This window comes from Scyliorhinus canicula, chromosome 9, assembly GCF_902713615.1.
Source record: "Scyliorhinus canicula chromosome 9, sScyCan1.1, whole genome shotgun sequence".
Lineage (NCBI taxonomy): Eukaryota > Metazoa > Chordata > Chondrichthyes > Carcharhiniformes > Scyliorhinidae > Scyliorhinus > Scyliorhinus canicula.
The window spans coordinates 191881919-191909472 of NC_052154.1; the positions used below are offsets into that span (position 1 = coordinate 191881919).

Here is a 27554-nt window from a genome sequence, read left to right on the forward strand (position 1 = left end):
GTCAGCATCAACCATTGAGACCTCGGGTAGGGATTTCTGCCCATTCACCCCGGCAGGATCTTACGGTGCTGCCGATGGCGCACTCCTGGCCCGGGATTTGTGGCGGCAAGCAGTGCATTCAACGGGAAACCCTGTTGACAACAGCGGGATCTGAAGATGCCAACTGGCAAGTTGACCTTTGCCGCTGCAGAACACCCCGCGGAGAGGGAGGAAAATCCCACACTTTGATCCAGCAGGATCTGCCGTATTTACACTTGGCCGTGACTCCATGGCCATACGCCAGGTGGCCATCATCAGGACATAGGTGACGTGTGGACAAGGCATCTTGACCTCCCTCTAGATGCTCTATCTCCTGCACGAAACAGGGAAGATGTGCATCTGGAACCTCAAGATGGTGGCTCTACCTTTGGACCAAGTTCGACACTCCCTCCCTCACTGTCTGTGTGCCTCTGATTTATCTGGACCCTCACAATGTGAAGGCAGAAGTACCCCCTGACATTCTCCAGCCTCCTCCAACAATTCAGGATCTCATCATGTGTGTGTGGGACATCCCGACCCTCCCCTCCCCTCCCACCCCCAAGCCCATCATCTGTAAAGTGCCCAAGTCCCATGTAGACCTCTACAAACCCCACCGAAACGCTGTGTGCACAGTTACGTTCAGAGGTGAACTCCCCCATGAGAGCTTTACATACACCATCCCTGTATTACATCTTTCCTATCTACAGAGTGAAGATGCCCCCAGTTACCCATCACCATTCCCTGTGCAGCCCAGTACAGAGCTTGCCAAGCCCAGGGACTGTAAGACAGCCCTGCACACCAAGCTGTGCTTTTTTCCTCTGGAGAACAGAGCCCTTGCTCCTCCCTGTAGCTATGGTACACCTTCTCCCACGGCCACAGAAGGAGCATTCAATGCTGTTCAACAGGCTAATAATCAGCTCAGGAATCCTTGCACCCCTTCCCCCACTATTCCCAAACAAGGTTAAAACAAAGTATGGGTTTGAAGATAAGCTAACAAAAACAACAATGTCTGAGTCTTCATGTGAACCTTCCCTCATGTGGCACAGTAACGAGCCCCACCCCCACCCCTCCCTCCTCTTTCCGGAGTCAGAATTCATCCCTTCCAGTAAACAATATGATAGCCCTTTGACCCCCTTGTAAGTCTTTCATGGATCCTTGTTTGCATCTAGCTTCCATCCCCTCTGCCTTTTCCATCACGCATCTTTGACCTTCCCTCCTGCCCTTGCACAGCGCTCCTTCCCCATTTCCCCCCTTGTGTTTTGCCTTCCACCCGTGCCATTGCTCAGTCCTCCTTCACTAATGCCCTCCTTTGTCTTTGCCAGCCCCACCCTAATTTTGCAAGCCACCCCCAGAGGAACGATGAGTTGGTCAAAGTGAAGGATGCAGGAATCGCGCAGCACCGTGCTGTCTACACAGACAATGGTGTCAGATACCAGGAACAGAAAACCCCTGCCGTCTCCACCCTAGGCGCAGTACTGCTTAGTCAGCCCAAGTGCAAGGTCCATGAATCTTGCATCCTAGCACTGTCCATGCAGAAAATATCAGCATGGAGCTGGAGGTGACCAATCGCTCTGCTCCGGCAGAGTGGGGTCTAGCACAGCAGGAGCGGTGCAGTGCTGTGGCAGATCGACTCTGCCGTCACCTCAAAGTCTCGAACCAACTGGTGTCCGCCTAGTGCACACCACTCCTTTTCAGACGGGTTTAATGCCAATATGATTTCCCATTGATGTGACGTAGGAGTGGAAGGCTTGGGAGAGTCCAGCGAGCAGATGTTTAAATGACCATTCATGAGCAGACACGCCATCAGGCAGTGGGAAAATCGACCCGCCATTAACACCCATTGCGAGAATTGAAACCTGGCAGGTTTCCAATATTTTGACTCCCGCTCGATTCTTTGCTCCTACCCGGCACTCCACAGGAGGGATGGGAGTATTCTGCTCATTGTCTGCAGTTGTTGGTTTCACCCAAAATGACCAACGTTCCAGCAATAGAGGTTAGAATACAGATTCACTCGGATACCGTCTGGTTTGAGGACATACAAAGTGAGACCTAAAACATTTGTTGGAACACAGGAGTTTAAGGGGTGTTTAAAATTATTAACGGGTGGAGTAGAGTTGACAGAAACAAACAGGTTACAGTGACTGAGGGGCCTAGCGTAAGAAGGTGTCAACGTAAGGTTAAATGGAGAAGCATCAAGTTCTTGAGCTGGCTAAACTGCTGGTTTAACACAGAAGGTTGTGAGACTGAGAAACAAATTGCCAGAGTTCATAATTGAATGAGAAACCACATGAACACCGTAGGACAGGATAAACAGGTGATTAAGGAAAGCAGAATGAAGATATGTGTGATTATAACTCTGGCTCGTGTGCGGGGTAAATACCAATACGGATTGTCTGACTTGATTCCATAATGTAATTTCTGTGCGATTCTCTACAAAAACATTTCAATTCCATGTAATAGTTGCCATTTGAACTGATCCCTAAGGAAGGTATCTTTGATTATTGCAACGGTCCAATTAGAGCTATTACTTTCATATCTACATCTATCCTGTTTCCTTTTAACAGAAAATTTATTGTCCAATTTACAACTTCCGATCTAATCCCAAGAGCTTTTCCTTTCGCCATAAGTATTTTATGAAGGGTATTCATTATCAGATCCCTTTAGGGACCTCAAATGTATAACATCGCCATCTGACCCTCAATGCTGAATCAATGATATCTCCAAAGAAATTCCAGCATATTTGTCAGGTATAAATTGCTTTTCACCTTAAGTGAGTTTCTGATTAGTCTTCAAAATAAAAAATCACATATTCCACAAGAGCTTCCCGAATATTTCTTCCTCGGTTCTTCATCAAGTGACTGCAGCTCGAGGGTGCCCACCCCCGATGGCACAGTAGCTAAGGATATCATGTGATGTGACAGCTTACGAAGGTCCCAACCTTGATCTCGCAGTTGTATTGAATTACTCAGCTTCAGCCTGGGCTACAATAGGGCAGTGTGGACTGACCTTATTATCTGGGAAGGAGGCTGAATATTGGCCAGAGTTCCTGCTTCTGCGTTCACAATCAATTGATCCTTTCCACAATTGTGAGCAACAGCCTGCTAATAAGGCCGGGGTTCACGCAGAAGAATGGCAACTTAATATTGAACCATAAGTGAATATCTTTGAGCAGGAAATTAAATGATACTTTCAATGACGTTGGAGAAGGTCTCAACAAGCCAGCAATATAAAAATTACACTGCTGACCGTCAAGGAAATACTGAGTGTATTTTGCTTCCTCTGGATGGGATTGCCATCAGCCCATGTACATTACAGCATAAACCCACAAACACGGACGAGCATGACTTTGATTCAGCTGAAAGGCACCGGGACTCCACAAATTAAATTACTTAGTGAGATTGCACAATCTAGGATTCTATTCCCTGGGATGTGGAAGGTTAAGGGGAGAGTTTACCAATGTTTGTGAAATGTTAAAGGGAAACTGATAGGGTAGATAGAGAGAGAAACTATTTCTTGGGGAGCCTGTAACCGGGGGGGAGGGGGGGGGGGGGGCAGTGTTGAAAGAGAATCAACCTTTCAGCAGTGAAATTAAGAAACACTTCTGCACACTCAGGATGATAGGAGTTTGGAACTCTCTCCGCAAATGGCAGCTGATGTTGGGTCAATAGTAAATTTAAAATCCGGGATTGATGAACTTTTGTTCCTGAAGGTATCAAAGTTCTGGGTTGCACGGTGGCACAGTGGTTAGCACTGCTACCTCACAGCGGTAGGGACCCAGGCTCGATTCTGACCTTGGGTGAGGTTGTGTAGAGTTTGCACTTTCTCCCCGTGTCTGTGTGGGTTTCCTCCGGGTGCTCCGGTTTCCTCCCACGGTCCAAAGACGTGCAGGTTAGGTGGATTGGCCATGCTAAATTTGCCCCTTAGTGTGCAACAGTGTGCAGGTTAAGTGGGGTTACGGAGATAGGGCAGGGGAGTGAGCCGAAGCAGGGTGCTTTTTCGGAGGGTCGGTGCAGACTCGATGGGCCGAATGGCCTCCTTCTGCACTGTAGGAATTCTACGGTTCTAAAGGATACGAGACAAAAGCAGGTATATACAGTTAGGTCACACATCAATCATCTTCTTGGTGAATGGAGGAGCAGACCTGAGGGAGTCCCTCCTGTCCCAATATTGCTACATTCCTAGAACCTTTAGAACCTAGTGGAGTGGTGCAGCGACAACAATCTCTTCCTCAATGCCAGCAAAACTAAACAGCTGGTCATTGACTTCAGGAAGCAAAGTACTGTACACACCCCTGTAAGCATCAACGGGGCCGAGGTGGAGATGGTTGGCTGCTCCAAATTTCTAGGGGTGCACATCACCAACAATCTGTCCTGGTCCACCCACGTCGACGCTACCACCAAGAAAGCACAACAGCGCCTCAGGAAAATAACAAAATTCAGCATGTCCACATTAACTCTTACCAACTTTTACAGATGCACCAGAGAAAGCATCCTATCTGGCTGCATCACAGCCTGGTATAGCAACTGCTAGGCCCTAGACCGCAAGAAATTTCAGAGAATCATGAACACCGCCCAGTCCATCACACAAACCCGCCTCCCATCCACTGACTCCATCTACACCTCCCGCTGCCTGGGGAAAGCGGGCAGCATAATCAAAGACCCCTCCCACCCGGCTTACTCGCTCTTCCAACTTCTCCCATCGGGCAGGAGATACAAAAGTCTGAGAACACACACGAACAGACTCAAAAACAGCTTCTTCCCCGCAGTTACCAGACTCCTAAACGACCCTCTTATGGAATGACCTGATTAACACTACGCCCATGTATGCTTCACCCGATGCTGGCGTTTATGTAGTTACACTTTGTACCTTGGGTTGCCCTATTATGTATTTTCTTTTCTTTTATTTTCTTGCCATGTACTAAATGATCTGTTGAGCTGCTCGCAGAAAAATACTTTTCACTGTACCTCGGGACACGTGACAATAAACAAAATCAAAGTTCTTTTTTGATGCAAGGCTTTCATGGATCAGAATTCTATTCTCTGAAAACCTTCCCTCAAACTTTAAATTTGGGCGTTTGGGGGGGGGGATGAATACACCTGAAGAATTTCTCCCTCAAGATATCTCGGAGAGGATGCAGTACTGTTGACATAGCTGTGCCGAATCCACCCTGTGATTCCCTGCTCCTGACCTACATGCACAGCACTGGCAAGATGACCCCTGGCTGCCAAGTTTATATTCCCATGACCCCAAAAGCCTTTTCAGAGCAGTCAAATTTAATTTTGATTAGATGCTTCCACCTTGACTTAAAACGTGTGAACTGCCCAACGTATTGCTTTCACTGGTGATTCATTAGCGTTGAAGGTTAAATGAGGCACAGAACTGCACAGGGCCACGATCTCACACCAAACTCACTTTATCCCCTGCCATATTTAGTTTCTTCAATGAGCGATTAAAATTCTTGACCTTCAATTTATTGCGGACGAAGGGGTAGGAATGTGATGAATGTGCGGGGATCAGTGCGCTATTTCGGAGTCAGGACGATCAAATAAAAGAAAATGCAAAGAGCTGATTAAAAATAGCACAGATGTCACAAACGTTTCAGCAAGGATACAACTTTATGATCTCAATTTGTAAACTGGAATGATTTTCTAATTCTCTCATTAAAAGAATCAGTCGTGAGGGGTTAGAAAAAGCAAAACCAGTGCCTGGTCACAAATTTGAAAGCTACCTTCTTACAGAGTGGCATCAAGAAGTAGCATCTTGCAACTATCTCTCCCACACTCCCACAATCCCATGATTGCTGAGTCATTCATACATCATTGGAACCTTGCTCATAAAGCACAGTTAGGAATTGCTGAGAGTCAAAAGTTTCAACTTGTCCCCAAAGGCCCGGACAAATTTCACTTAGTCAGCGGGTTCATCCGTTAAAATTCTATTACACTCCACTGCTAAAATTCTTGCTCACAAGCCAAGGGACAGAACGAAGGCGCTGCCAACGAAAACAGCACAAGCGTGACTGAAGTTTGCACAATGTACCAGCAGGTGGCAGCCTGATCAACAGCAAGTTTGACACCAGCTTCAAAGTTGGCAGGAGGAGCCGATTCACTCTCGCAGCGTGTCTGACGTTCCAGTACACTGCTTCAAAATCTGACACAAAATCATTGATCTGCCATCATCCACAGGATTCGTCTGCTTTTCTTCTGCTGTTCACATATTTTACATGACAGTAATAGAGAGGAAAATGAAAGAAAAGACTTAGATTTATATAGCACCTTTCAAAGTACTTTGTATCCAATTGAGCAGTTTTTTCAAAGTGTTGTCATTGTTGTAATGTCGGGAACATGATGGGGGAGGGTGGGAATGGCAGCCCTGGGTCCTAAAGGTTTCCCAAGCAGAACTGCCTGTATCTGCCACCCCCACCTCTTTCTGGAGCATTGGCAGTGTCCCTGTCGCCATCAATAAATTCTAGTGCAGAATTGGAGGAGCACGGAAATCTCAGAGGCCTGTCGGGCTGGAGGAAGTTACTGAGCTAGGGAAAGATGAGAGCTAGCAGGAGTTTCAAATCAGGATGCGGGTTTTTTGATTTTTTGATTAAGGCATTGTCGGACCCGGAGACAGTGACGGTCCGTGTAGGCTAACACAGGTACGGTGGGTGAATGGGACTTGATGCGAGTCAGTAAATACGCAGCAAGGGAGGCACGGTGGTGGTTAGCACTACTGCCTCACGGCGCCGAGGGCCCGGATCACTGACTGCGTGGAGTTTGCACATTCTCCCCTTGTTTGCGTGGGTCTCACCCCTACACAACCCAAAAGATGTGCAGGCTAGGTGGATTGGTCACGGTAAATTGCCCCTTAATTGGAACATTTTTAAAATTAAAAGTAAATGGGCAGCAGAATGTTAGTTGAGTTCAGTTGGATGGTGGGGAAGTCAGTCAGGAGAACATTAGATTAGTCACTGGAGGTGGGGAAAGTGGTTGTGGGTACATAGAAGATATGTGGGGCCCGATCAAACGGCCATGCCGCGTCCGACTCGGTGACGTGGCAAGGCCATTAAATCGCACGAGACCCCGCGGGATGCCTCCCGAGATCTCGTTAGACCTCACTGGGCGAGATCCAGATTTGCATATTTAAGTGTAGTTAGGCTCACGTAAATATGTCATCGCCGGATTCTCCCAAGGCCCAGTATCGAAGAAAGTGGACCAGTACTAAACAGCACCATGGCAAGGTCTCCCAGCCCTCTGGAGGCCCCCAGGTGGTCAGCCTCTGGGCAGGGTGATACCCTGACACTCCTGCTGACACCTTGGCACTGCCACCCTGGCAGTTCCTGGTGGCACTTCCAGGCTGGTAGGGTGCCAAGTTGGCAGTGTCAGGTTGGTGCTGATGGGGAACACAATGGTGCAGTGGTTAGCACTGTTGCCTCGCTGTGCCAAGGTCCCAGTTTCAATCCCGGCTCTGGGTCACTGTCTGTGTGGAGTTTGCACATTCTCCTTGTGTTTACGTGGGTTTCGCCCCCACAACCCCAAGATGTGCAGGGTAAGCGGATTGGCCACGCTTAATTGCCCCTTAATTGGAAAAAATGAATTGGATACTCTAAATTTATAAAAAAAAGGTTGGTGCTGATGGGGATCGGGCCCGGGGTTACCCTGCCCGGGGTGCGGGGAAGGGGGCTCGAGGACCCCCGAACAGGTAAGCTGGGGGATCTGGAGGCTGTGGGAGGGCCCAGAGATAGGGGGGGATCAGAGCAACATTTAAAAATGGCACCTCGATCTCTGCCTGTATGAGCTGAGCCCATCAGTGTAGGGGTAAGAAATTAAGCAAAGTGCGGCCTCCGGGGTCGTACCTCGCTGAGGCTAAAAGTCCCGTTTGATCGACGGGTTGTTCTCGGCGCTGCTGACACCCAGAAACACCCACTAAACGCACCCAAAATGGGACTCTGTTTTCTCCCTGTTTAATCACGTCCATGGTTGGAAATTCATCCTGGGGTCAAATTGGAGCCACTGGGCCAGGTGCTGTCCTTTAATACCTTATCTGAAATAAATCATCTACAACGCAGCAACAGGCCAGGAGTAAAACATAAACTGATAATCTTTTGATTCACAGGAGTGTCCTATCAACTGAACTGTTAAAAAGTTGGAAGGTTACAATTGAGAAATAAACGGGACAATGGAAATACAGGAAATCCGTCAAGTAAATACAGGAAACAATACAAAATCTACAGGAAAAGTCTGACCATGACTTTAGAACAATGAGGTTGTGCATTTTATCATCCTGCCTCAATGATTGTTTCCTGTATGGACACAAACCAGAACATTTTTTTTTAGCGAGTGCTGTATTTGCTTTAGCAAATTGTGCTGAACACTTTCGGAGTCCGCCTGCCAATGTTGGACTGGTTTCTCCGTCGTGGAGACAAAGTGTTGTTGCCAGCCGAGGCTCGCTCCTGGTCTCTGCTGGTGCAAAGTCCGTTGCCCACGGATGATTCCCTCCTCTTTTCCCTGAAAATCTGCGCATGGATGGGAGCGTGTGGGATTCTGTTGGAATCTTGGGCCGCCATTTTCAGCGAGCAGTCCAATATTGGGGTCCGACGCCTGGCCCCCCCCCCCCCCCCCCCCCCCCCCTTCCCCGCACTATGCAAATTCTGCTCCCCGCCCCTCCCCCATGGCTCATTTCTGCTCCTATGTCCGATGGTTTTGCAGGAGCGTAAGATGCTTTGAAATTACAATTTTGCTCAAAGGAGCTGCCTTAACAGTCTGATGTTGACTGATACAGTGAGATATCAGCGTTGTGCAGTTGATCTATCTGTCCACTAAGTGTCAGCCAGGTCCCAGTGGGTCGAACTCTCATCTGTGACTCAGAAGACTGCAGCTTCAAGCCACAGTTCAGACACTTGAGCACATTATCCAGCGGAGTATTGATCATACTTTCAGGGAGATAACTCAGAGAAATGTGAAATATGGAATGGGCAGCATGGCAGCACAGTGGCTAGCATTGTTGCTTCACAGCTTCAGGGTCCCAGGTTCGATTCCCGGCTTGGGTCACTGCCTGTGCGGAGTCTGCATGTTCTCCCCGTGTCGGCGTGGGTTTCCTCCGGGTGCTCCGGTTTCCCCCCACAAGTCCCCAAAGACGTGCTGTTATGTGAATTGGACATCTGAATTCTCCCCCAGTGTACCTGAACTGGCGCCAGAGTGTGGCAACTAGGGGATTTTCACAGTAACTTTATTGCAGTGTTAATGTACGCCTATTTGTGACACTAATTTATTTATTTAATTTTAATTTAGAGTACCCAATTCATTGTTTCCAATTAAGGGGCAATTTAGTGTGGCCAATCCACCTACCCTGCACATCTTTATGTTGTGGGGGCGAAACCCACGCAAACACGGGGAGAAAGTGCAAACTCCACACGGACAGTGATCCAGAGCCGGGATCAAACCTGGGACCTCGGCACTGTGAGGCACCAGTGCTAACCACTCTGCCATCGTGCTGCCCAACTTGAGACACTAATAAAGATTATTATTATATGATCATTATTATATGATCATGATAGGTGCTACGTAAACACAGGGGGCAGGTGTCTCCCAGCCTGGGGCCCGAGAATGCCCGCAACAGGGCCACGCCGCCCTGACGCCAGCACGCAATTCTCCACGGAGCAGAGAATCGGCGCCATTGGCGCCAGCCGTTGCCAATTGCAGGCCACTATACGCGGCCGTTCCGCCGATTCTCTGGCCCGGATGGGCCGTGCGGCCGCTCTAAAAAGGCAGAATCCCACCGACGCCGTCCACACCTGGCGGGAACTCTGCACACAGGGTTGGGGGGGGTGGGGACGGCCTGTGGTGGGGGGGCTCCAACCCCGGGTGGGGGCCTCCGATGGAGCCTGGCACGCAATCGGGGCCCACCGATCGGCGGGCCGGCCTCTCGCTCCCCGGGCCGATTTTCTTCCGCGCCGGCCCCTGAACTCCCGCGCCATGTTGCGTTGGGGCCGGCGCGCTGAGGGAGGCCAACGTGCACACATCAGTTAGCGCCACTGCGCATGCGCAGATCCCGCGGCGCACAGTTAGCGCCGGGGTGGGAGGCTGGAGCAGCGTGAACCGCTCCAGCGCCGTGCTGTCCCCCTTGTAGGGGCCAGAATCGGAACTCCCAGCGGCCGTCAGCGTTTCCGACAGCGTGGACACTGCTGCCGAATGGGAGAATCCCGCCCAGGATCTTTTCATTCTCTTAGCTGTCAGCTGGGTTGCTGCAGTACATGGCACGTATGATTGGAAGCTGAATGTAAACAAAGACGGGAAGAGTAGCGCATAGAACAACTCTGGGCAGGAACAGTGGAAACATTGACAATACAAATCCACTCAATGTCAAAAAACCCTCATAGTGAACAGTTTACAACTCAAGAACCTATTTGGTCATTCGCAACGGCTATTTTAGGTCTCTGCAGCAAGGGGACATTTGTGAAATGTAATTAACATCCAAATTGCCAGTTCCAAGCTCAATGAAATTGAGAACTGGAACTCCAGTAAGGCCCTCATGGTTTAATGATAATACTCAGTATCCAATGTCAAACATGATGGGCAGCTATACAAGGTTTGACATGCAGCAGGATAACTGTAAAAGGCATCAGTGTGATGTAGTTTAATATATGGGTAGGCCTGTGGCAAATGTGTTTCAATGAAAGGGCCCCTTGACAACCTGACCCAAAGACACACAGGGTCAGTTTTGACATGCAATGCTATTGACAGTCATCTCTATCCTGCCACTCTGCCTTTCAACCCCTCCACTCTGTTTTCCTACTGCTTATCTTTTTTAAAATAAATTTAGAGTACCCAATTATTCTTTTCCAATGAAGGGGCAATTTAGCGTGGCCAATTCACTTAAGCTACACATCTTTGGGTTGTGGGGACGAAACCCACACAAACACGGGGAGAATGTGCAAACTCCACACGGACAGTAACCCGGGGCCGAGATCGAACCCGGGTCCGTGCCGCCGTGCGGCAGCAGTGCTAACCACTGTGCCGGCCATCCCAGTTCTTATCTGACCTCCAACCCTGAATGAGCTGTAATTTCCACCGGTCAAATGCTGATTCGACTGAAGCTATTGTTATCCCCCCCCCCCCCCCCCCCCGGCTAACAAACCGTTTACCCTCGCCGTCAATCCCATCTCCCTACCAGGCCACAGTCACAGGTTCAGCCACACTGGTCCCCATAACCTCAACGTCTTGCTTAGCTTTGTGCCGTGATCTGAGATGGGAAGCTGTAAGGTAATTCAGACAAGGACTGGAAGTACATACCCAGAGTAAAGGCAGCGAAGGTTGTGAGTGAGCAGAGAAGCCTCGAGGGCCGAGAAACATAATTCCTATAATTCCACAGAAATTCACCCTCTGAATGTTTTGAAATAGATCTGCAACTTGCATCATTCTCAACACTTTCCTCAAGATTATTTATTTCTCCGAAGAGTCACATTGAAACTCTGACGGTTCATTTTATTGACTTCACATAAACACTGAAAATCAAGAAGGAGGCAAAGAATACATTTCTTGCCACCTTGTGGCAACAGCAAGCCATTACAAGTAACCCCAAACTGAATCAACCGGGTTACCAGCTGTATCATACAGATTAGCAAACCCCCACGTTAGATGTCAGTCAGTGTTCAGGTAGCTGAGCCCAATGATGGTAATGAAACACGTGCCTTTGGGTTAGCAGAAGAAGAAAACTGATTCACGTTGCTGTGTCTAAATACTGTACAATAAGTAGCCTGTGTTGTGCATGTGAACCTGGTCTTGATGTATCCCATAGTTCAACAGTCACTCATTGTCAGAGTTTGCATCTGGACAGTGGCTGTCAGGACAAGGTCACAAAGGCATCCAGGAGAAGAGAGTGGATGTAACGCAATAATTTCCACACATGGACAAACGACGGGAGTTGGAAAGATTATTTTGGAAACACAACTTTTCACCTTTCAACTGTTTTTTGTTTTGATTTTGCATTACCCGCAGAAGTAATGCTCCCCGGAGCCTCAATCAATTCAAAACTAGACAAGTGGGCATGATCGGGGCTGGTGTCACCGCTTGAATTTCGATGTTGGCTTCGGGGACAATGAAAGTGCTTTTCCTGTTTGGCAATTGTCACTGCTGTACTGCGGAGGCGTCTATTCCTGCAGTGGCAGGGTTTCCATGGGCACGGGTACCCTGTGATGCCCCGCCAAAGTGACTATTCCTCAACTGTGACTCAAGGAAACGAGTGCTGCCAAGCTATTCGACTGTGGCAGACTCACGGCCACAGGCACCCCTACCTACACTAACATTGGCACCTGCAATATCCAACAGAACTCAGCCAACTGCACACAGAGTGGCAACTGAAGCTGGTTTTGTTCTGAAATGCTTCTGCAACTTCTTAGACCGTCGGCGAATATTCATTGGGATCTTCATACCGAATGTCTCCACAGCAAAAGAGACAAAAAAGTGAGTGGTTTGATACATTTTGGGCAGAATTCTCCGCTTCCCACGTGGCGTGGGAGAATCGTGGGAGGGCCTCCCGACATTTATTACGCCCTCCTGGCACCCCCAGCGATTCTCCCCCCCGCTCAGAAAAATCAGCGCTCGCCGTTTTTCACGGCGAACGGCGATTCTCCGAGCCCGACGGGGCCGAGCGGCCGGCCCTTCACGCCCGTTTCACCACGGCAGCAAACACACCTGGTCACTGCATTCGTGAAACGGGCGGCAGATGCCCGTTTGGGGTATTTAGGGCCCGATTTGGACGGGAGCACCGCGACTGTGCTCCGGAGGGCACAGACCCACGATCGGTTCCCAACGATCGTCGGGCCAGCGTCCAAACCGGACGCACTCTTTCCCCTCCGCCGTCCGGCAAGATCAAGCCGCCACGTCTTGCCGGGCGGCGGTGGAGAAAGACGGCACCGCGCATGCGCGGGTTTGTGCCGTCTGCGCGCTGATGTAATCCGCGCATGCGCGGGTTGGAACCGGCAACCCGCGCATGCGCGGATGACATCAGAAAAGCGGCGTTTCTGCATCATTTCCGGCGTGATGGGGTCGCGGCCGGGAACGACGGCCGATTTCACGACGGCCATCCCGATTTTTATCGGGAGCGGAGAATACCGCCCCTTATGTTTAAAAATGGAACCTTTGACAATAAGTTAAATATTTTTAAAACTACATTGGCCGGAATTCTGCGATCGGTGCACGTCACTCCAAACCAACCCCCCCCCCCCCCCCCCCCCCCCCCCCCAGCGCCCCCGTGCCCACAGGTTTCCCAGCGGCATGGGGTGGTTACAATGAGACATCCCATTGACAAGCGGCAGGAAGATAGAATCCAGCTACCAGCGAATGGCGCTGGGGAATCAGAGAATCCCGCCTATTATGACCCAAAAACCAAAATGCCCATTTAACAATCAAAATGTTCTCCTGACCTAATACTGAACTCAATCTCACTTCCTTCATCTCACCGGGACACACAGTAAAACACAAGAATAAAATAATATTTTTTTAAACCTCCTTACCCACTGGCAATGTCATCAGTCCGTAGATTCTTGCCAAGGACGTCACCATCACTCATGTATCCAGCCACATCCATGTTGATGCCCTCAAGATCCATGTCATCACCACTCTTATCCGGAATATCCGAGTGGGATACATTACTGCTGCGTGATGCCAACTGCCTCCTGAGAGGTGTAGTATACATATAGCGTCCCGATTCGGGGTGTATGTACCGGCTGGCATTGGCCCGTGGAGGGTACCCGTTCCCCAATGATGGAGCATCTCCAGCCTGAAGGCGAGGACTGGACTGGCCAAGTCGCCATGACAACGGGGTTTGCCTGCCCGTCATGCTGAGTATACTGCGGCCACTGATCTCCGTGGTAACACTGCTATCAAATGTCGTTTCCAGTGTGCTAAAAAGAACAGAAAACTTCTCTTAGGTGAAAGCAAAAAAAAAACTCCAATCAATAAAACCTAAGTGAAGCAAGAGGAGCAGTCACCAAAATGGCACTTGGTCACATGTTGCCGTTACTTTGGATCATTGGGAAGTGCAGAGGAGACGTATCCCTCTCAATGCGAGGGTTCCAATAAGTGCTTTGCTAACACAGTTTTACACAAAAGAACGTTTCCAACAATATATCTTGCATAAACACCCGGGTCACTGTCTGTGTGGAGTTTGCACATTCTCCCTGTGTCTGCGTGGGTTTCGCCCCCACAACCCAAAGATGTGCAGGGTAGGTGGACTGGCCACGCTAAATTGCCCCTTAATTGGAATAAATAATAATTGGATATTCTAAATTTTAAAAAAATACGTATATCTTGCATAAACACGAACAGGCCATTTAAAATGTTCACGGACAGTTTGACATCAGAGACAACACAGCAGCTACATTCAGGAAAGCACATACATTCAGGAAAGCACATACATAGGCTGGGATTTTCCAGCCTAGCCCATGGCGGGGATTTTCCAGTCCTCCAAAGTCAATGGAGTGTAGGGTGGGCCGCCAAATCTCCCACAACGGGCCCCGCCACAACGGGGCCGGGAAGTCCCGGCAGCAGCCTGAGGAATGGTGTTCAGCATTGAAGCCCAAGTAGAAAGGACAAATCTACTGGAGTGTTTGGGTACTGCCACAGGTGGTCTTCCCACGGGCCTGTGGGTATTGAACTGGCCTGAAATCTGAAAACTATCTCTAATTTATAAACCTGGTGAGCTTGAACAGTGGTCTTTAAAAAAAATCCCAGAAAGTGCCAGAAACACTGAGAAGGTCATTTGTAGCAATGTAAACAGAGTTCACATTTCAGATCGATGACCTTTATCTGAACAATTTATGTGATGCCATCCCCTCTTAGTGGAGTATTTAAAAATTGATTTGGGATGATATTTCTGAAGTTGATGAGGTGGTTAAAGCAAAAATAAAACACTTTTCTTTTTTTCCAACTCTTTTGGTCAAGTTAACCGTCTTGGTTTGGAGGACGTTTTGAACTTGTTTGACAAATATTCAAACCCCATTATTGGCCTGCTTGACAGCTCAATCATGCCCAGACTCTATATTGATATTAATAATAATCCGTGCTGTCAGATTTCGAGACAAGATATCAGAATGTCAGCTTACCCAGTTGTGACACACTTGCTTTGGAGTCGGCAGGGTGTGAGTTAAAACACTACTCCAGGGAGAGTTTGTCTTTGAAATCAGATGAGGAATCAAAGCACATTCTGCCCATAAAAGATTCCATGGCATTAGTTGGAGAAGAGCCCGGGAGTTCTCCTGGCAGCCTGGCCAATAATGATCATTAACCCCCCCCCACCCCCCCCCCCCCCCCCCCCTCGCAAATGAATAGCCTGATCATTCTTCTCAATGCTTTGTGGGGCCTTGTTCACTGAAAAGTGGCTGAAGTTTGGCAATACAACAATTGGTGGCTACATTTTAAAAGCCTTTGTTGCCGTCAATTGTTACGGGACATCCTGGAGATTTGAAAGGTTCTATAGAGATGCGACTTCCTCCTTCCTGATCCAGTTTATTTTGACTCTCTCTCATCTTCAATCTAATTGTTCAAATTGCTGCATCCATTAAGAAAAGATATCCTTAAAATTTAAGCTGTAAAATTATCTGTGTTTGCTGCTTATATTTGATTCAAAACCTGTATTAGCAATTTCGTCTCGCTGTGTGTTTCACCTCATGGGGCGTTCTGAGAATTTGCAGTCTTTCAGCTATTTGCTTTGCCAAACAGAAGTGCTGCTTTTGATCGGTGCAGTGTAACACTCCAAAAAAGTGACGCTGGTGTAATGAGGTTCACAGCTGGACCATTACACTCTCTGCCGACTTTCTTGTTCGCTCCAGCATCATGGGAGCCCAGAAAGCACACAAGGGAACTCTACAGTGAGATGCTTTATACCTGTGTGTGATCTGCGTCCCTCGTAAACTGGACATCGTCTCCTCCAGGTTCTGCCTCAGGTCGGCAATGTTCTTGACAGTCCGTAGTCTCCGGGTCTCTGGGTCCTCCCCTGCGGAAACACAAAGACATTTAAAATTTAGTGGTTCAGGGGCAGCCACAGCCAATTAGGAACAAACATTTTGCAAGCCTTGAGCAAACTTTGCCCTGTGTTCCTTTACATTTTCATGCCAGTAAAGATTGTGCCTCAAACTATCAGTCAATAACAAATTGAATCATTTGTTTGAAAAAGCAAATGAATACAACTACAAACTTTACTTGGAATGGTTCTCAAACACTTTTCATTGTTATATCGCCTCTATGTTATATTTTATACCCTTTCAGAAAGTTCATTCGATGAACAGAAATTGAACAGCACAGTAAATTTCAGTCCATGTCCATGATGTGCGATACAATAATTATCCATTCTAAGTGCACCATCAGATTAGTGGACACAAGGCATTTTGTCCCCAAGGAGAAAAAGGGAATAATATCAGCGACACCATGCTCCACAGTCCACTGGTGTTGCCTGCGCTGTTTCATACTCTCACTCTACAGCCACCTCACATGGCATGGGGCACGTCGCTTTAAGCATTTCTCTGCCACTGGCGTCAGCACTGGTATTCCATTAGAACACAGAACATAGAACAGTACAGCACAGAACAGGCCCTTCGGCCCTCGATGTTGTGCCGAGCAATGATCACCCTACTTAAACCCACGTAACCCGTATACCCGTAACCCAACAATCCCCCCATTAACCTTACACTACGGGCAATTTAGCATGGCCAATCCACCTAACCCGCACATCTTTGGACTGTGGGAGGAAACCGGAGCACCCGGAGGAAACCCACGCACACACGGGGAGGACGTGCAGACTCCACACAGACAGTGACCCAGCTGGGAATCGAACCTGGGACCCTGGAGCTGTGAAGCATTGATGCTAATCACCATGCTACCATGAGGCCCCTAGTAGGCTTGTTGAACCTGCCTTAGAAAATGGATGTGCATTTGGGTATTGATGAAGGGAGGCAAGCTGCCGAAGCTTTTAGCATTGCACTGATCAGGAAAAAGCCAAGAATGTCAAATCTCAACCAATCACAACAATTTATCAGTCAAGAAATGTGAGTTTCTCATCATTGTTGTGATTATTTGAAATTTTGCATTGTTCCTGTTGAGTGCAAGACAAAAAGTTTTGGCGACATGTCTCTCTTTTCAGCAATATCCAGATGCATTGCTGCCTTCCTGATGTAATTGGCTCTTGCTGGGTAATGTTTCACAGGCACCAGGTAGCTCCCTAATATGTTACAGGCGGCTATTGATTGTGCGTACCCACAGCCTATTCAACCAATGGAGGTCACCACTACCCAGCTCAGCCCTATCCTCAAACACGGATTTACAAGCCACGATCACTGGACAGCAATGAGAAGCAGTAATCCCAGTGAAAACACACTTCAGCCTCGTAAATGGAGACCTAAGAGCAGCATATCTAATAGTGCCCCCATCTAGGATGAGCTAATGCAGCACATGATTTAAACATTGCATCTTTTATGAGGCTCAATTGTATAACGACTGAGTTAACAATTACAAGAAACAATGACCCTGAGATTGCACTGACAATAACATTACAGATTTATAAGTTTAGAGTACCAATTATGTTTTCCCCAATTAAGCGGCAATTTAGCGCGACCAATCTACCTACCCTGCACATCTTTCTGGGTTGTGGGGGTGAGACCCACGCAGACACGGGGAGAATGTGCAAACTCCACACGCACAGTGACCCGGGGCCGGGATCCAGCCCGGGTCCTCAGGGTTGTGATGCAGCAGTGCTAACCACTGCACCACTGTGCTGCCCCCCAACGTTACAGCTTTAAATACTTATTTAAACAATTGCTGGCCTGAATGATGATCTGAAAAGTTCAACTTCATCAACATCTGGTTTCCAACGTCACATCATCTGGAGAACATCAGGAAAAGAGTGCACATGCAATGGGCCAAGTGTGATACAGCAGAGCAGAGGATTCATCTTGAACTGTCCCAATGGGTTACTGGCAACAACTTGTCAGGACGGCCGAGTGCCAGACGTACTGAGTGTCCTTCATTGCCCTTGAAGTCCTGTCGCTTTCTGGTCCCTTTCTAGGGTCGTGGGGTCAAATCCCACTCTTCACATTCCCTTAATGACTCATTGGCACGATGCACTGCAATGGTCAGGGAGGTTCCAGACTTAGCCATTGGTCTTTTAGATAGCTACTCTCAATTGGAACAGTAGTTGGGGAAGTACTGAAATTGGGAAGAATGTAATGTAGCATTTGAGGAAACAGAAATGATGGGCAGAATTTTCTCGCCTGAGTGGTGGGAGTAGGGATGATTTTACGCTGCCACTGGAAATTTGCCGATGCCAGTACAGCCCACATTGGGAGGTTGCCAGCTCCACGGAGGCGACTTTCATGCAGTCTAACAGGTAGCCAGCAGAGTCAGTGGGTCCATAATGCAAACAGGCAGGAAAAGACATCCCCTGCTGGTCCTAATCAGCCATCCAATGAGGTTTCCCCTCCGATCAAAGGAGCCTGCCCACTTCGCTCCTCTGAGTTTTCATTTCAGACTTACAACTTGGAAGGCACCTGCAGGTTAAGCACCTCTCGAGGTCCCCATCCTGCCTCAGCAGCCCCCACCTCTCCGAATGGGGATGCCCAAGCTGCAGGTCTGCAAGTCCGTGACAGGACAGCTAATTCAAAGACAGCAGGTTTCCTCCCAGGAATATCGCTGCACCAGTTTCGCTGACGGCAAGTGAAGCTTAATTTGGTCCTGATATCAGGATCCCGAAGTCTGCAGGAATATTCAGCTCAACTATGATAGCGTGGCTCCTTTAAGGCGCTTGCCCCCGTGGTCCATGTGACTGGCTCAGGGTCTAACATGCGCGAGCGCACGAACCCTGATCAATGAGATATCAGCATGGGTCTCGGAGATCAGGGTTCTAACCTGGGAGTCAGAATGCTAAGACCAATATAGAAACTCTGCTTGTACGTACGTTACCCTTGTTAGTTGCCAATAAACACTTAGTTCTTCATTATTACCCTCCACCTGGTATTCCACTTGTGCTACTGTGGGCAGCATGGTAGCACATTTGGATAGCACTGTGGCTTCACAGCGCCAGGATCCCAGGTTCACTGCTGGGTCGCTGTCTGTGCGGAGTCTGCACATTCTCCCCGTGTGTGCGTGGTTTCCTCCCACAGTCCAAAGACGTGCAGGTTAGGTGGATTGGTCATGCTAAATTGCCCTTACTGTCCAAAAAGGTTAGGAGGGATTACTGGGTGACGGGGATGGGGTGGAAATGAGGGATTAAGTGGGTCAGTGCAAACTCGCTGGGCCGAGTGGCCTCCTTCTGCACTGTATGTTCTATGTTCTGTGCCTCGAGCGCACTACTGATGTGCCTTCCTCCCAAACAACCTGTTAAATAAACGGCAAGATTATTCCTTCAACAGGTTTTCCCCAATTAATCTCTCCTTCCCTCCCCAAATTATCAGGTTTTTCTTGATCTCTGCTGGAATTGAGATCCTAACTGGGTGGGTGTAACATTCACCTGAACAATATTGGTTCAGGAATATGGCAGTCAGCAGCCTCTGAGTTTCTTACATAAATGTACATCCTTCAGGAATAAACCACGTTAGTGAGCATTAGGAAGCCAATCAATTATAGTTCCCTCTCTTCCCGGTCCTTTCAAAACCACCACCACCAGCACCCCCCCCTGCTTTTTAAAAAAAAACTAACTTTTTTTTTAAATTTAGAGAATCCAATTTTTTTTTCCCAAATTAAGGGGCAATTTAGCGTGGCCAAGCCACCTATCCGGCACATCTTTGGGCTGCAGGGGTGAGACTCACGTAGACACGGGGGGGGGGGGAATGTGCAAACTTCACATGGACAGTGACCCAGAGCCAGGATCAAATCTGGGATGTCGGCGCCGTGAGGCAGCAGTGCAAGCCACTGCGCCACCGTGCTGCCCACCAGCCCCCTGTTTATAAAAAACACCACTGATAATCTTTAGCCCCCACAATCCACCCCCCCTAATAAATATATCTTTGAACATTAGGGACCTTCAAGCGGCTATTGGATAGGTACATGGATTACGGTAGAATAATGGGGTGTAGATTAATTTGTTCTTAATCTAGGAAAATAGTTCGGCGCAACATTGTGGGCCGAAGTGCCTGTTCTGTGCTGTATTTTTCTATGTTCTATGTTCTAAAACTACCCGCTCAGCTCCAATTTGCATCCCCTCTCCACAGTGTTTGAGATTTGAAAGTTGCATTCCAAGTCCATGCCAACCTTCCCCGAGTTCCACGAGTGAATCTCTCCAGTCCTACTGCAGCATTGAAACAGCTCCAATCAGTGTCATTTAACTGCAGTGATATATGCAGGATAGTTTTGACTTGAAAGTATTTGTTTGCATATTAAAAGTGATTCTCTCCGCTTTAATTTCCATCATTATTATACTTACTGTTGAGATTCTGATAAACATCGAGCATTGTGAGCAGAGTCTGCTCGTTGACACGAGCAATACCTTCCCACACACACGTGTGCTGAACATGTATTTGGCACAACTCGTTACTTCTACCCATGGGCAAACTCCTCTCGCTGGTAGTTGGGCTAAATCCTGGTTTGGCCAATTGTTCCTGCGCTCTGTTTTTTAATCCACAAAGCATTGGAATCTTGCTCATTTGGGTTCCAGGTTTGGCTCGATCTAAATAGCCACTTTCTGACCCAAGTGCCTTCCTCAAAATCCTGGAGGAGTTTAGCCCGGTAGAAGTGGTCGGCGGCTTCACATTTCCACTTTTTGGCTTGTAAAACAATTTCGATTCTCGCACAGGACGGGTGTAGCTCCAAGAAAGCAGAGAACCGCCAATCGCACTTCTTGCTTTTGCTTCATAAAGCCCAGAGTTTTTAGGTGAATAAAGGCGAATGCTATCATTCGGTTGATGCATTCTTGGAAGAACAATACAGGCAGGCACCCCTCTTCTTAACGACTTGTCCTGCCTGACATCTATTGAAACTTGCAGTTACTTTTGAATGGCACAAAAACTCACATTGGGTTTGTCTCTGCTCTCAGTTTCGTCGCAAGCTAAAATAGCTTCTAAGTGTTGCATTTCAGGTTACAAATTGTACGAGTGCGACCTCGCTGCACACAGCCTCCGGTTTATATTTCGGACGACAGCCACTTCTCAGCTCGGTTTGCGGACCTCGCTTCGAAAGGATTGGTTTCCCTTTCTCCGGGCTTCTTCAGCTGGTATTTAAAATGACTGATGGCAAAAAGATGCCTGTTGTGTGCTTGGATTAGGCACACAAGAGAACAACTTATTGACAAAACTTTGGTCATTACTGAGGCCAGCTTTGAGTCCTCACACCGCTTAATATTCATCTGGTGTTTCTCTTTTTCATACTTTTATTTGTCTTCCTTTAAAGACTGCCATGGCACAAACAGCTATAAAGGGCACAATAAGCGCCGGCCAAACCTCAGACTACAAAACACCCATTCAGTACCTTTAATGCACTGAATCCTGCTCTATTGATGAATCTTTTGCACAGTTATTCTCCCCCCGTAACTTCCCCAGTTTGTCCCTGCTTGAAAATAAAAGAGAATGGATTCCTGTCTTCAGGAGCAACCACAAAACACGGTGCACGATCTTACTTTTTCTAATCAATTACAATCAAACCGTGGATCTGGGAATTTACAAGCTGCTTCTTTATTCTCAACAGATATTTTGTTTTGAAAAATATCAACCGGGGCCTGTCGGGTTTTTCACTTGAGTAAACTGTAAGATTGTCCAGAGTTAAAAATATAAAGTCGATTACATGAATCAATTTAGGATGGAGCATTCCCAAATTATAAAGTGTGGCTGCTGATAATAAAGGAGAAAGAAAACTTCACGCCATTGTCAATCGAGCAAACCAGAGATATCAGAGTCGAAATTGTGGTCGGACAGTATTTCCAAAAAGAAATTCACCATTTTGACCATTTTAATACCTGCTAAACACCACCTTTTTTTTTTGCACCCATAAGATTTTCTTTGGGAAAAAAAATTGAAGACAACCAAAATAATTTTTAAAATGCTGGTAGATATCCTGTTGTATTGCACCCAAAGACACTGTAAGGAGTAATGAGGTGGAGGAATTGGGGAGGGAAGTAAGCGGGAACACCTTCAATAGTTAGCTTTATCGCTTAACCTGTTAAAAATTCTATCCATTAAATCTCAAGTGTAACAGTGAGGTGATGTTTTTAAAACAAAAATATTCATCGGTTTGCCCAATGAAAAAAATTCAACGTTGATTAGAGTAATCGATTCAACTTTTATGTATAGACGGAAAGAAGGGGTTTACAAACTTAGCCTTGGCATGCTCTTTAATTAACAGACTTGCTGTCACAAAACATAGTGCATTTTAAGGTGGTGGCATTCAATTGATGCAGAAGCTAAATTGAAGAGAGGGAGATTCTCCCATTGAAACAGGATGAACAAAGGCCTCAGCACAAAACAAAAGCCAACTCAACAACTGAAGTTCTCCTCAATTACTCATTATAAGTCCTCAGCTCCTGTCATCAGACTGAGCCTCCAGGATTCAATAATAACTTGCAAAAGGGAATTAGCTAATTATTTGTAGGGGATGATGTTGAAGGGCTATAGGGAAAAGGCAAGTACATGAGACTAATGGTCTGTTAGTGCGGAGTCTGCACGTTCTCCCCGTTTCTGTGTGGGTTTCTTCCGGGTGCTCCAGTTTCCTCCCACAGTCCAAAGGTGTGTCGGTTAGGTGGATTGGCCATGATAAATTGCCCCTTAGTATCCAAAAAAGGTTAGCTGGGGTTACTGGGCTACGGGGATAGGGTGGTGGTGTGGGCTTAAGTAGGGTGCTCTTTCCAAGGGCCAGTGCAGACTCGATGGGCCGAATGGCTTCCTACTGCACTGTAAATTCGATGAAATCAAAGAGTCAGCACAGTGACATGATAGGCTGGAAGATCTGCTTCTGTGTTGTATCATTCTATGATTCTGGAAATGGTCTTCCACCATGACATAGAAATTCTATTTTCCTTAATTATTAAACCATACAAGTTTAGATCACAGAAAGAAGACCATTTCGACTGTTAAGTTTGTTCTGGTTCTTTTGCTAGCATTTTTGAGAGTTAATTCCACCATCCGGTTCCCTATCCATAGCCCTGCATCTTTATCTGTTTGAAATGTTTACCTGCTGTGAACGCATGTAATACATAGCAACTCACCAAGGCTCCTTTGACAGCATCTTCCAAACCCATGACTGTAACCACCTAGAAGAACAAGGGCAGTAGATGCATGGGAGCGTCACCAGCTGCAGGTTCGCCCCACACCATCCAGACTTGGAAATATATCGGTCGTTACTTCACTGTCGCTGGGGCACAATTCTGGAACTCCCTCCCTAACAGCACTGTGGGTGTACCTGCATCACATGGACTGTAGCGGCTCAAGAAGGGGGCTCACCACCACCTTCTCAAGGGAAATTAGGGATGGACAATTCCCACATCCCATGAAAGAATTTTTAAAACACGTAACTGTGACGAGGATGTCAAGCTTAAACCCTTGCAGTACCCAACACAATTCTCATCTGATCCAACTCTGTTTCCTTGCCTGACCCAGGGATCAATAAACATTCACACTACTCATTGACCGTAACTTATTAAAGGAGTTTCTTGCGCAAGTTGCTGAAAACCTGCTAATTCCCCCAGTCCATATTAACCCAGCCTCAGGGTAGCTAAACAGGAAAGGAAATTTATGAAACATGAATGAGTTTCAAACAATTTTGTTTTAAACCAGCGGACACCACTGGAAATATTTGCAAGATGCCTCTGACTCTCCTTTTGGATGCTATTCCTTAATTTCTCTGTCCTAAAACTGAGATGTGAATTTGGATTACAAATACAATCATAGAATCATAGATATGTCCGAGTGCAGGAGGAGGCCATTCGGCTCATCTTGTCCATGACAGCCCAAGGGTACCCAGGTGCCCTTTCCAATCCCACCTTCCTGCACCCCGTACATAGTCCTGTAGCTTCCAACACTTCAGGTGCAGATCCAGGTACTTTTTAAAAGAGTTCAAGGTCTCTGCCTCCATCACCAACTCGGACAGCGAATTCCGGACTCCCACTGTCCTCTGCGTGAAAAAGCTCTTCCTCACGTCTCCTCCACATCTTCTGCCACTTATCTTGAATCCAAGTCCCCTGGTTCTAGAATTCTCCATCAAGGGAAACCCTGTTCACTCTCTCTCTTCCCCTCGGAATTTTGTTCACCTCAACCAGCAGAGGGCAGCAGAGCAGAGCTACTGATCAGCTGTTCTGGGGAAATTTGCATGCGTGCAGTGCGGTCAGCCTAAGTTGAAGGTGGTTTGTGGAGGGGCTGTTGGCAAGTGACAGTTAAACCCGAAACACTTTGTGAGTGTTTCCCACCCTACCTCCTCCTCTAACCAACCCCCCCACCCCACGGTGGTTGGGAAGCGGGAGCAGGGGCCTGTCGTGAAGGTGAGTGAGTGCCTTTAAATTTGCTTACCTTTCAGCGGGATCAGGGTTTGAGGTAATATCAGGTAAGCTCTTCCTTTCTTTTTCTTTTTCTTGTTTTTTTTTTAATCTAGAGGGGATGTCAGGGAAGGCAGTACAATGCTCCTCCTGCAGAATGTTTGAGGTGAGGGACGCCGTCAGTGTCCCTGCTGATTTCATCTGTGGGAAGTGCACCCAACTCCAGCTCCTCAAAAACCGTGTTAGGGACCTGGAGCTTGAGCTGGATGAACTTCGGATCATTCGGGAGGCAGAGGGGGTCATAGATAGGAGCTTCAGGGAAGTAGTTACACCAAAGACTGGAGATAGATGGGTAACTGTAAGAGGGACTGGGAAGAAGCAGTCAGTGCAGGGACCCCCTGCGGTCGTTCCCCTGAGTAACAAGTATACCGTTTTGGATACTTGTGGGGGGGACGACTTACCAGGGGTAAGCCATGGGGTACGGGCCTCTGGCACGGAGTCTGTCCCTGTTGCTCAGAAGGGAAGGGGGGAAAGGAGTAGAACATTAGTAATTGGGGACTCAATAGTCAGGGGCACAGATAGGAGATTTTGTGGGAGCGAGAGAGACTCACGTTTGGTATGTTGCCTCCCAGGTGCAAGGGTACGTGATGTCTCGGATCGTGTTTTCCGGGTCCTTAAGGGGGAGGGGGAGCAGCCCCAAGTTGTAGTCCACATTGGCACTAACGACATAGGTAGGAAAGGGGACAAGGATGTCAGGCAGGCCTTTAGGGAGCTAGGATGGAAGCTCAGAGCGAGAACAAACAGAGTTGTTATCTCTGGGTTGTTGCCCGTGCCACGTGATAGTGAGATGAGGAATAGGGAGAGAGAGCAATTAAACACGTGGCTACAGGGATGGTGCAGGCGGGAGGGATTCAGATTTCTGGATAACTGGGGCTCTTTCTGGGGAAGGTGGGACCTCTATAGACAGGATGGTCTACATCTGAACCTGAGGGGCACCAATATCCTGGGGGGGAGATTTGTTAGTACTCTTTGGGGGGTTTTAAACTAATTCAGCAGGGGCATGGGAACCTGGATTGTAGTTTTGGGGTGCGAGAGATTGAGAGTAGAGAGGTCAGGAGCACAGTTTTGACTTCGCAGGAGGGCGGCAGTGTTCAGGTCTGTGGTTTGAAGTGTGTCTATTTCAATGCCAGGAGTATACGAAATAAGGTAGGGGAACTGGCAGCATGGGTTGGTACCTGGGACTTCGATGTTGTGGCCATTTCAGAGACATGGATAGAGCAGGGACAGGAATGGTTGTTGCAGGTTCCGGGGTTTAGGTGCTTTAGTAAGGTCAGAGAAGGGGGCAAAAGAGGGGGAGGTGTGGCGCTGCTAGTCAAGGACAGTATTACGGTGGTAGAAAGGATGCAAGATGGGGACTCTTCTTCAGAGGTAGTATGGGCTGAGGTTAGAAACAGGAAAGGAGAGGTCACCCTGTTGGGAGTTTTCTATAGGCCACCTAATAGTTCTAGAGATGTAGAGGAAAGGATGGCGAAGATGATTCTGGAAAAGAGCGAAAGTAACAGGGTAGTTGTTATGGGAGACTTTAACTTTCCTAATATTGACTGGAAAAGATATAGTTCGAGTACATTGGATGGGTCGTTCTTTGTACAATGTGTGCAGGAGGGTTTTCTGACACAATATGTTGACAGGCCAACAAGAGGTGAGGCCACTTTGGATTTGGTTTTGGGTAATGAACCAGGCCAGGTGTTAGATCTGGAGGTAGGTGAACACTTTGGAGACAGTGACCACAATTCGGTGACCTTTACGTTAGTGATGGAAAGGGATAAGTATACCCCGCAGAGCAAGAGTTATAGCTGGGGGAAGGGCAGTTATGATGCCATTAGACATGACTTAGGATGTGTTGGTTGGAGAAGTAGGCTGCAAGGGTTGGGCACACTGGATATGTGGAGCTTGTTCAAGGAACAGCTATTGCATGTTCTTGATAAGTACGTACCAGTCAGGCAGGGAGGAAGGGGTCGAGCGAGGGAACCGTGGTTTACCAAAGAAGTGGAATCTCTTGTTAAGAGGAAGAAGGAGGCCTATGTGAAGATGAGGCGTGAAGTTTCAGTTGGGGCGCTTGATAGTTACAAGGAAGCGAGGAAGGATCTAAAGAGAGAGCTGAGACGAGCAAGGAGGGGACATGAGAAGTCTTTGGCAGGTAGGATCAAGGAAAACCCAAAAGCTTTCTATAGGTATGTCAGGAATAAAAGAATTACTAGGGTAAGAGTAGGGCCAGTCAAGGACAGTGGTGGGAAGTTGTGTGTGGAGGCTGAGGAGATAAGCGAGATACTAAATGAATACTTTTCGTCAGTATTCACTCAAGAAAAAGATAATATTGAGGAGGAGAATGCTGAGACCCAGGCTATTAGAATAGATGGCATTGAGGTGCGTAGGGAAGAAGTGTTGGCAATTCTGGACAAGGTGAAAATAGATAAGTCCCCGGGGCCGGATGGGATTTATCCTAGGATTCTCTGGGAAGCCAGGGAAGAGATTGCTGAGCCTTTGGCTTTGATTTTTAGGTCATCATTGGCTACAGGAATAGTGCCAGAGGACTGGAGGATAGCAAATGTGGTCCCTTTGTTCAAGAAGGGGAGTAGAGATAACCCCGGTAACTATAGGCCGGTGAGCCTAACGTCTGTGGTGGGTAAAGTCTTGGAGAGGATTATAAAAGATACGATTTATAATCATCTAGATAGGAATAATATGATTAGGGATAGTCAGCATGGTTTTGTGAAGGGTAGGTCATGCCTCACAAACCTTATCGAGTTCTTTGAGAAGGTGACTGAACAGGTAGACGAGGGTAGAGCAGTTGATGTGGTGTATATGGATTTCAGTAAAGCGTTTGATAAGGTTCCCCACGGTCGGCTATTGCAGAAAATACGGAGGCTGGGGATTGAGGGTGATTTAGAGATGTGGATCAGAAATTGGCTAGTTGAAAGAAGACAGAGAGTGGTAGTTGATGGGAAATGTTCAGAATGGAGTTCAGTTACGAGTGGCGTACCACAAGGATCTGTTCTGGGGCCGTTGCTGTTTGTCATTTTTATAAATGACCTAGAGGAGGGCGCAGAAGG

The 27554-nt window shown here is 47.7% G+C and overlaps 1 protein-coding gene across 11 annotated transcripts in view; it reads right to left on the minus strand.

Moving 5' to 3' along the window:
• The window catches only part of nav2a (neuron navigator 2a), a 1053608-nt gene that overhangs the window by 242105 nt on the left and 783949 nt on the right, over positions 1-27554 (minus strand). For all 11 annotated transcript variants that reach the window (XM_038808368.1, XM_038808371.1, XM_038808364.1 and 8 more), the window contains 2 exons: positions 15888-15996; positions 13517-13906 (listed from right to left, as the gene is read on the minus strand). In XM_038808368.1, coding sequence (XP_038664296.1) covers positions 13517-13906; positions 15888-15996 — 499 coding nt within the window. The remainder of the gene's footprint in view (positions 1-13516; positions 13907-15887; positions 15997-27554) is intronic.